Below are 11,015 nucleotides of genomic sequence, written 5' to 3' on the forward strand. Positions count from 1 at the left end.
AATCCTCTGCTTTACATGTTCTCCTGCAGAGGACTCACTCTCTTGGTGTAGGAAAATTAGGTTTTTTTATCCTGTTATCACTCTAGTCACAGAAAAAACTTCAGAGTTGGCGCTCACGCAGCAGCAGCCCTTTGGAGATGAGTTGCCTCCAGTCCCACATGAGTGTAATGCTTCCACAAACTTGGGACAAAGCCTGTCACCCCAGATCAATACGGGGTTGGGATTGCTTACAATACCGATGTCCTCCCTGAGGCAGGATGGGCAGAGAATCCTCCCTTCTCACTCCAGGTCTTCAAAGAATGGCACTGTGTATTCAAGAGCTGCTCTCATCCGTGGTCAGAAATGTAATAGAAAGGCCTGGGACAGACTCTCTTCTTCCCTTTTCCAGTTCAGAGAGGCTGAAGCAAAACTGGTTGCCATTTGGCTGGTTTTCAGTGCCTCATTCACAATGAGATGGAACAGGGGAGAAGAGGGTTTCAGCCCAACTTCCAGTGCATTTTACAGACCTCACTGCTGCAGGGATCAAAGCAGTACGTGCCAACTTGAAGCCTGAGCTCTGCTCTTGATCTTCATAGAAGCAGCTCCAGGACGTGGATGTGATGCTTAGGCTGATGGGGAGAGCAAAGGAGTCTGCAGGAGGCTGTGCCTCTGCTGTGCCTGTCATTGAGATGGGTGATGCAGGTGGCAGAGCTGCCTGGATATCTTTTTCTCCCAGCACCCAATTCAAGAGAGAGAATAATAATAGGATGGTTTGGATTGGAAGGGACCTAAAAGATCATCTAGTTCCAAACCCCCTGCCACAGGCAGGGACACCTTCCTCTAGATCAGGTTACTCAAAGCCTCATCCAACCTGGCCTTGAACACTTTCAGGGATGGGGCAGCCACAACTTCTCTGGGCAACTTGTGCCAGTGCCTCACCAGCCTGAGAGTGAGGAAGTTCTTCCTTAGATCTAAGCTAAATCTCCCCTCTTTCAGTTTAAAGCCATTGCCCCGCGTCCTATCACTACATGCCCCTGTCAAAAGTCCCTCTCCAGCTGTCTTGTAGGCCCCCTTTAGCTGCTAGAAGGTCTCCCCAGAGCCTTCTCTTTTCCAGGCTGAACAACCCCAACTCTTAGCCTGTGTTCATAGCAGAGGTGCTCCAGCCCATGGATCATTTTCATAGCCCTCCTCTAGACCTGCTCCAACAGCTCCATGTCCTTCTTATGTTGGAGGCCCCAGAGCTGAACACAGTACTGCAGGTGGGGTCTCACAAGAGCAGAGTAAAGGGGCAGAATCACCTCCATCCATATGCTGGCCACACTTCTTTGGATACAGCCCAGGATACGGTTGGCTTTCTGGGCTGCAGGTGCACATGGCTGGCTCATGTTGAGCTTCTCGTCAACAAACACCCCCCAAGTCCGTCTCCTCTGGGCTGCTCTCAATCCATTCTCTGCCCAGCCAGTATTTGTGCTTGGGATTGCCCCGACCCACGTGCAGGACCTTGCGCTTGGCCTTGTTGAACTTTATGAGGTTCACACAAGCCCATCTCTCCAGCCTGTCAAGGTCCCTCTGGATGGTATCCCTTCCCTCCAGTGTGTCGATCACACCACACAGCTTGGTGTCATCAGCAAATTCGCTGAGGCTGCACTCGATCCCACTGTCCATGTCTCCAACAAAGATGTTAAACAGCACTGGCCCCAGTACTGACCCCTGAGGAACTCCACTCGTCACTGATCTCTGCTTGGACATCAAGCTATTGACCGCAACTCTTTGAGTGCAACCATCCAGCCAATTCCTTGTCTACCGAGTGGTCTGTCTGTCAAAACCATGTCTCTCCAATTTAGAGGCAAGGATGTCATGTGAGACAGCGTCAAATGCTTTGGACAAGTCCAGGTGGATGATGTCAGTTGCAGAGAAAGGAACGTACACTGGAAAAACATGGGATTCACGGGAGTATTATCACGGCCAACAATTCCTTCTATCTCCTTTTGCAGCAGAGCATCTGGCTGTAGCAGAAAGGGAGCAAGGCACATTTGCCTGATCCTGTATCCTCTCAGCTGCACATCAGTGTCTACAGACTCTGGTCACTGAATGCTCTAATTCTGGTTCTCCAGCACCCCTCTGTCCTTTCCCCTTCAAAGTCCTCTTTTTCTTGAGGAAAGCTGTTGTCTCCTTGCAGCAGCACATGGCTGGGGGTGTGTTGTTGGGCCACTGTGCAGACCTCCCTGAGGCAGTTTAAAGGAAGTCCTGACTCACTTTTATTATCTGGAAACAAACTGCCTGAAGTCCAGCCCGCAGTCCATATCTGAGGGACCTCTGGGGAAGAGGGCAGGTGGAAGCAGTCAGATGAACTGATGCTGAGACAGTACTTGGCCTCCATGCTGCAAATTTGAGTCTGCTTGATTCGGGCTTTGCTGAGAAAACAGCATTTGGAACAAACTTGACTCCATTTTTTGTTGGCTTAGAGAGGTGCCAAAGACCAGCTTCCACATCCAAGATGACCTAAGCTAGGCTCATCTTCGGTAGCTTGCTTCTCCAGTGGAAAGATGAAATAGTAATTAAAATAAAATGTTCCTGTACTGTTTTGCCATGTGGTCTAGAGAACATTTGATTATCTCCACAGTGTAGTCTTAACACTACAGTCGTGTATAGAAAAAAACCAATTCATCATTGTCCTGGGCCTCTCTGCAACGTGACAGTCAGCATTTTCACTACAGCTGGGAAAAAGACAACTTCCAGCTCTTCCTGGAAACCTGTGATGGTGTCTTCCAGCCTGCCCGTGCTGATAAAGGGGTAGAAACACAGGGTCAGGGACCAGAGGACAGTGTGCACCTCTCTCGAGCAGCAGCCGCATCCTGTGGGCTGAATGCAGGGGCTGAGAGCGTTTAGCTGCTGACTTGAATTTGACACTGGAGAGAGCCCTAGTGACCTGCTCGTGATTTGTGGTGTTGCTGTAGCCAAATCACTTCCCCTTTGTCTCTCTGTTACCCAGCTGAAAGAGCCGTTGGAGAATTCCATTCTTTTTGTGCTTTAAATATCTAAATGGATTAATAAGTATTAGACATTTAAGAATCCTCTTTGGTTTTAGTCTTTGGTCCAGCAGAGTCTTACAGTCAGGCTGAGACAAGAAGCACAGAGCATGATGTCTATGTGTGTTTATACAACAGTCTAAGTATGGGCCAATGATTGTGGTTCATGCCATCTAAACAGCAAACGCTTCCACCCCTGACATGTTTCAGAATGAAAAAAGCCTAACTATCAGTCAAACAAAGAAAGCTCCAGCCCTGCTGATAAGACACTGTCCATGAAGATGCAGAAAGCTTGGTCGCTCTGAGTGTCCTTTGCTGTACCTCTGGCCATTAAAAATACCATCTTGTGTTGCTGCCTGGATTTAAGGCAGCAGATGGGTTGTGTTGTACGACATGACCAGTCCCACAAAGATCTTGCCATAAGTTACGAGGTTAAGAACTACCAAGCAGGCACTAGCGGTCCATAGTTATGGGGCCATAATCTGTCTTCGCATCCATCAGTGGAGTAAATGCTCCATCAGATTTACTTCAGCGTGACAGAAGAGAGAGTTTCCCCACTCTGGTCTTGCAGTGTCACACCCGCTTGCTGAAGGTCCATTCAATGCCTGTTGAAGCTTTTGGTTAACTTCGGTGGATCTCAGGCTGGGTGCTTGGCTTGAGCTCACTCAGCTTCAAGTCAATTAGTGCTGCCGTCCTTCATATTTCTGCATCCCAGGCAGCTCTCTCTGTACTGTCCAGAGGTGTCTTCTCTTTTGTTGTCTTCTAGAGGACACTTCTTCTGGAAGCAGTAGATGCAGGAACTGTGGATGGAATCAGCAATTCAAGAAATCAGCTATTTTATTTATCCCTGAGCCAAACAAAAAAAATCTCTTTCTAGAGTCAACCTCCAGAACATCAGAAGCTGTGAATTTAGTCTCAATTCTTTGTAAAATAATCCAAATAAAGCTTATAATGGCTTCATAAACAAGAGCCTTTTGATTTCTAACCCCACAGCTGCTATTACTAGAGCGTGATGTGTGAACCTTCTGTCTATTAATCCCTGGAAGATGCATGGCTTTGCAGTGATGTGGCATTTGGCAGAGTGTGAATCAAACCATCACTGATTTCCTCATCCTTTGTCTTCACATTTAGACTGTAAATGGCCGTGTTAAATAGGTGTGGACAATAAGTATGAAAAGCCACCTGAGCCAAACTGTGAAACAAAAGGCTCTGTGTTCTCAGATGATGAAGAGAACTATTCATTGGATTGTGCATCCATGAACAAAAGGCCCAAAAAGAAGGATCAACCCCTTGAGGTATTTCCATATTGTCAAGGCTTCTCCTTCTATGACATTCCTTGAATCTTCAACTGAATGAACATCTCTCCTTCGTCTAAAAACTCTGAGTCCAAACAATACATTTCTGGTCTGTCAGGGATGGGTCTTGCTATGGGTTCACTCACTTTTCTGCATGTGTGAATTTGCTGAAAGAAGTCTGAATTACTGCCTGTGGAGATAATAGTGATACGGGGCCTCAGAGTGGGATCTGAATTGCAAAACTTGAATCTACCTCTAAACCACGTGCTAATGTGGAGGCATTTGGGTGAGAGGATTTGGATACCAACTGCTAGTTGATTTTTCTTGTCTGTAGAAGAGAACGTATTCTCACCCCCAAGGCAGGATACTTATGGTAAGAACAGCCAGCACCCACAGCCAGAGCACACACAGTTCAGAGCCCAGTTCCTCTCACTTGAGTTTGCTCTTGGCCAAAGCCCACTGAAGCCAGCAGCAGTTCTTCCTTCATGCCTTCCACAGGTCTTTGAATCGAATCAGGCACTGTATTAACAGGTATGCTTTAAGTTGCTTCATGAAAATAAAATAACTAAAAGGAGATGCAGATCTCGCACTGTGGTTTGCCAAAAGCAATTTTAGCAATGTTTTGTTGTGAAGGAAATAAAACCTTCATGGGAGATGCTGTAGGCAAAGACTCCTTCCAGATCTGGGCAGGGTGGATGGAGCCAGAGCCAGCAGCTCTCGGATCTAAGCTGGGAGATCTCCATCATGGAGGAGGTGGGTTTATTCCGCTCTCCCCTTGGCTCAGTGCGAGGGAACTGGAGCAGCGTGGTTTGGTAAGGAGTTGCGTGACCTTGCGGTGGGTCATCCTGCCTCTGGGGGGATCTCCCCAAAACCTGAACTGCTCTGTTCTTACCATGGAAGGGTGCAGCCTCTTTTGCTGCTCTCAGAGCTGTCAAGTGGCCTCCTAGAGGAGGCAGAGCAATTAATTTCTGATTTAAGAGTCTTTACTGTGCAGTTAGTAGCTGCTTTGTCTTAAGAGCCGTCTGGCTTCCCAAAGAGCAGCCTCCTCCCAAGCTGCAGGAGATCCTGCTCTAGTTGTCTGGCTGTGTCCCTGAGCTCCTGGTTTGCAGAGAGTGCCTCAGAGCCAGCAGCTATGGAGTCTGGGGTGGTGTGGGATCCCTGCCTACCATACACAGCAGCTTTCTTCCTCAGCTTTTCTCCTTCAGCTGTGCCTTTCTGGATGCAGCCATCACATCCAGCTCTGTTGTGCTTTTGGGGATCCACAGTGGGGACTTGGGGTAAGATTTCGGGCTTGGAAGATGGAGTAGGGCATTGGATTAATCTCGTCTCTGCAAAAGACTACCTTGGTTTATGGACAAGCTGGAAGAGATGGAGATTTAGATGGAGTCTAAACAAAACCTTGCTGCACTGCAGTTCCTTATCTGTATGAATATTTATACCTTGCTGCATCCCAAGAATGTGGGAACACAACATGCTCTTGGCTTTGAAAGTCCCATAAAATAGAAATGACAAAGTCCTCACTTACGAATGGTAAGACTCCATCGTAGTCTTACAGGTAGATAGGTTGATGCTGTTAAATAAAATAAAGCTTTGGATATTTATGTAAATGGAGTAGAAGAACTTACCAGGCCTTGCAGTGTTACACGATGCTATGACAGGCCTCCGCGCTGAGAATTCGTGTTCCTCCACAACATCTGGTAACCATTTCTTTTTGTGAAGCTCGCAAGACACGATGCCATGCCAAAGCTCTTCTGAGAGAAGTATGCACTGCAGATTGGATTGTTGGGTTTTTTTTTGTTGTTTTGTTTTGTTTACTAGTCGAGCTAATTTCTGTCTCAGTCTGGGGAATGAAGTTAATCACAGTAAACCAATTTCATGGAGTTGGTCTGACTCCTCCTGGCTGTTCAGGGCTGCTTTTTAAAGCTCTCTGCATCGGCTGACTGCAAGGCAGAATTGCAATAGTTGCGCTTCTAAAATAATTTCAATGGATTGTGTCTGGCCTATCTCCCAAGCGAGGGGCTGACCTTTTAAAAGAGCTCTGCCTTGTGAGAGTTACAGCCCAGTGTGTTTCACCTTGGGGACCCCTTTGGCTTTGTAATGCCGTGATGAGATGTACCCTCAGAGGGGCTGTGGCTGGGCTGTACAGTGCAGAGTGGGCTGGGAGACACCAGAGCTGGCTTTCTGCCACCAGTTTGCTCTCTTGATCCAAGAGCTGCTGTAAATGACACTAATTTGTTCTGGCTCCTTTGGCCGTTAGGTCACTAGCAGTCTTTAGCCATGCCTTTAACCAAGCACCAGAGGGGAAGGGTGGTGTGTAACCTTGGTAAGGGACTACAGTGGGTTTCCTAAAGAGGTTGGTCCTCAGCTGGTCATTCATTAATGATCTTCAGGGCCTAGGTCTTCTTCTCCGTTACTTCGTGCCTGGAACAGGATCATTACCACAGAGGTGCCACAAAGATGGATGAGTTTTAAGGAGAAAAAAAAGTGTTTCCTATTATGCCACTGAAGTTTTCTTTCGCTCTTCTGCAGGCACCGCCTAGGACCCTTAGACCTCGCTTCAGGAAGAAAAGTACCTCGTCCTCTGCCACTGAAACAATGTGAGTGCAATGAGCCAATAGCACCAAGATCCACAGAATGTTTCTCTTCTGCCTTAAAGAGCTACTCGTTAATAATGTAGGAAACAGCGGTGGGATGGATGTGCTTTGATGTACAGCATTGTAGACATGACCTTTCTCTCTCCTCTCTCTGTATCCTTCTGTTACACGCTTCTTGCGTTTGTCTGTGACGTGGGTAGGACAGTCTGGCAGACACCTGCAGGTTAAGAGTCCGTGTTTCGTTTGCAGAGTGTACACCCACTCACGCTAATCCCGTAAGGCTGTACCTTGACAGTTCTCATTTGTGTCTGCATAGCTCTAGCTCTGTGAATGCACAGCGAAAACAAAAATAATCAGTTGCTCACGATGATACATTGACAGTGTGTTTATTAATGGCTTTATCGTTAATGAAGTGGATTTGCAGAAGCCATGGATTTCTCTTCCCTTCCTTCCTCCTCAAGACTGTGAATGATGTAACAAATGTCAAAGTACTCTGACTATACAAAATGTCCAAGATTCATTAGCGAAAGCTGAGCTGCAACTGTTTCTCTTTCTACAAGTAAATCACCTGTATTCTGAGAAAATCATTATGCTAAAAACCATAGTGACAGAACCACTTACAGAGGACGAGAAAGAGATGTGCAAGAGAAAATAAATGGTTTCAACGATGTAATGAAGGGGGAGTCTTAATTTTGATCAGCCTGAGCCAGGAGAGTATTGTGTGGAAGATGATGGCGGCTAGAAGAACTAGACCCTATCGCTTGTGGCAAATGTTCCACTGCCAGTGTGAGCAAGCCAGGCTTGTACTAGCTGCAGCCACAGAAGTTAGAATCGCTTTAGTGATGCGCTTCCAGGGGGAAAACGCACCTTTCTGCCCTGCTTGCAACAGTGTGAGTCCCAGTGCTCTGCTTTCCTCACAAGGTGCTGCTGTTTTACTTGCATGAGCAGAGCAGGACGGTGGGTCTGAGCTGCTTGGAGTTTCACCTGTAGCATGGAGTTTGGCCAGAACCACAAGAACCAGATGGAGTGGTGTATTTGTATCCATATGTAAATGAGGAATACAAAAGAGGAGGAAGACGTAGTACGATTTGTGTATTTGTGCTTCAAGTTGGTGTCTCTTGTAAGTGTTGAGCATGTGAGATTCACACATAAGTTAATTACGTGGCCCTTGGTGTTTGGTCTTGGGCCTGTCACGTAGACTAGAAAAACATTTAGCATTACATAGAACGTGCCATCACCGATGGGTCAGTACACGGGCTTGATGATGAACAGTGCTGTTAACCTAGTTCAGGTGCAGCAGTCCAGGATGCCAGCAGCCGGCCGGAGTGTATCAGGCTCAGAGATAAATCTGCAGTGGCCTTTGAAACCTTTTCTCTGCCGGATATGCATCGATATCCCAGCTGTCCCCGTCTGATGGATCCCTGAGGTTTCCCCCAGAGCTTCCTACATATGTGGGAAAGAGAGAAATAAAGTACGCACACGCACAAATGTTTATCTGACCTGGCTAGGAAGTGGAAAAGGCAAGCAGGTATTTCCTGTGTCTGCCACAAGATTTGGCCTCATTAACTGAAAATTTTGTTTCCTTTACATGTGCTAATGCAACCGTATTTTGCAATGGGTAAGAAGGAAAAAGTCTTCAGAACGTAAATTGAAAAAAACCCTAACGAACCTGTCTAAAGAGCAGTTACAGAAGAGTTAGTCCTTGGAAGATACTCTGCAAAAGCTTTGAGGAGCTAAGCTTGTGTGTTTTATTTTTAAGCAGCTTTAGAGTTTATTTGATTTCTTTTGGCAAGCATTAAAAACAAAATAGAAAAACTGCCTGCAGTGTTAGCAGAAAATAAAATCCTGTTGCAAGCAAGCTATGTTTCCCTGCTATGCAATGGGCTGCCATAAGATGAAAAAGAAGCTGACAAATTTGCACTCGATTACGCCAAAAACCCCAACAACATAGAGCTACATAACGTCTGAAAATTCTGTTCTCAGACACGCTATATTAACATCGGTTCTCACTAAAATTATTAAATGTGCGTCTAATCTGCTGTTCTACTGTAAACTTGACTGTTTAGCATTTCTTAAGTGCTGAGGTGAAATTGTTGACGAGGGAGTTGCCTTATATCTCTCAAAACATTCACTGTATAAATGGGAAAAATAAACCTTTTCATATCTCTGGCAAAAATGTATTAATTTATCAACCAAGCTGTATATAATTGTGTATAATAGCCAAGAAATGTGAATGCCCGACCACGTACACTTAGTGCTGTAGTGTTCTGTACACAGAAGAGAACGGTCGTTTGCTTTTGATTCCTCATCTTCCACACACAGGTTGTTTACAGGTGCTGCCCCAAGAATATCACTTTCATTTCACTCTTTGGCTACTTCCTTCAGAATAAACATCAGCCATGAAGCCTTTTGTTCCAGTTTTTCTCTTGAACCTCTGCCAAGGAATGAGCCCGATTCAGCGAGTTGCCTTCCTGGGCTGATGCTGACCCCTCCTGGCAAACGAGAGTTTGCAGGACTCGAGCCAAGAGAAGATGCATGGAGGGATGGCAGGGGTGTTGGAACTAGATGATCTTTGAGGTCCCTTCCAACCCAAACCATTCTATGATTCTATGATTCGATGGTGGTGGCCTCTTGGACGTGTGGTGATGGGGAGCAAGTCTTAGCTTCCTCCCAGTTCAGGCTCCGAGGGTGCAAGCTAGCCAACAGCTTGCACATTACTCCTCCTAAAAGCAAGCAATCTTTCAGCTGACCTTTGAGGTCCCTTCCAACCCTAACCATTCTATGATTCTATGATATTTTTTAAACTAGCAACAGATCTGGCTTAAGTAAGAAAAGCCCAGTTATCGGGGCCTGTCAGGCAGCTGGCCGCAGTCCTGCAGGGCAGGCAGGCACCTCCTGACTTCACGGAGGTGGCTTGGAAAGCATAACCCTGAAAGGAGCAGCCCAGCCCTAGAAGATACAGCACAAGGCTCAAGTGAAACAGGCAGTATTTTAAACAAGTAAAATTGAGGCTGAGGGGAAGGAAACTGGCAGCTGAAGATGGTCCACGGAAAAGGGGCCTGTGAATTACCTCACCCATTTAGCATAAATTCACCTTAGTTATGTGCAGAATAAGCTTAGAGCAGCTCAGTGCAGTCCTCCATGCTTCCTTTCTTGTCGTAGGGGCCAGTGTCTGCACAGTCCCAGCCGTCACCAATTGCTGAATCAGGATCACATCAAATACAGACAAGACAGACTTGGTGACAGACTGTCACCTTGGAATGAATCCCACGCTAATCTAAATTGATTGTGTGCAAACCCAGCATGGAAAGAAAGGAGAATCGGGTTATTTATCCCTAATGAGAGGGAGAAAGCTGCTTGGATGGATACGATGCTCCTTAGCCTCATGTAAACAACCTGCGGCCTCTGACTGCTCTCTGAAGCGTTCTCATGTCGTGATGAAACCCTTGTACTTGTGACCGAATGCTCGTTAATCACAGTCTCCTTTTTGCTGTTTGTTTCGGGTGCGCGTTTTGCATCTAACACCGTATTTGAGATAGCAGAGAACACCACGTTGGGATTTGCGTTTAGACAAACTATTTAAGGATCATAATTGTGCACTTCATGTGGTTTCTTTCCTGTGTTTGGTAGACAAGATCTGTGATGCAATGGTACACTTAATGCCTCACAAGGATGGCCATTACAACAGTATTCCAAAGGTTGATGTTTTGCTGGTTTTGTTATACTGCTTGATACACACCTTGAATAAAGTCTTAATCTTTTCTTTAAAAAAAAAAAAAAGAAAAAAAAAGAAGAAAACATCTTTAGTCTGTTCAATGTATCTGGCAGGCCAGAATAATTACTTTGATTGCTGTATTATTTTTATCTCAATTCTGGCTGTCTGTATATAGATGTATTCACTAAGTGCTGCATGTCCTTCAGAATTTCTTTCTGTATTATGAACTGGAAAAACAAAATACAGCTACTGAACACGCTGAGTAACTAGTGAATTCATTGTACAGCAAACCATCTCTCACTATACAGGTGGCTCGGGAGCTGATAAGCAGGGACTATCTGCTTAATAACGGGTTAATTATTTGTGAATGTTAAAGAGCTACTGCTAGAAGCAACTCCTTTTC

The 11,015-nt window shown here is 45.9% G+C and overlaps 1 protein-coding gene across 1 annotated transcript in view; it reads left to right on the forward strand.

Moving 5' to 3' along the window:
* The window catches only part of REEP1 (receptor accessory protein 1), a 52,872-nt gene extending 41,998 nt beyond the window's left edge, over positions 1-10,874 (forward strand). The window contains exons 9-10 of the mRNA XM_086611332.1: positions 4,164-4,303; positions 6,833-10,874. Of these exons, the coding sequence (XP_086467458.1) occupies positions 4,164-4,303; positions 6,833-6,904 (212 nt within the window). The 3' untranslated portion in view covers positions 6,905-10,874. The remainder of the gene's footprint in view (positions 1-4,163; positions 4,304-6,832) is intronic.
* The last annotated feature ends 141 nt before the right edge of the window (positions 10,875-11,015 follow it).

The sequence above is a fragment of the Tauraco erythrolophus genome, chromosome 5 (assembly GCF_009769465.1).
Source record: "Tauraco erythrolophus isolate bTauEry1 chromosome 5, bTauEry1.pri, whole genome shotgun sequence".
In the NCBI taxonomy this organism is placed as follows: Eukaryota; Metazoa; Chordata; class Aves; order Musophagiformes; family Musophagidae; genus Tauraco; species Tauraco erythrolophus.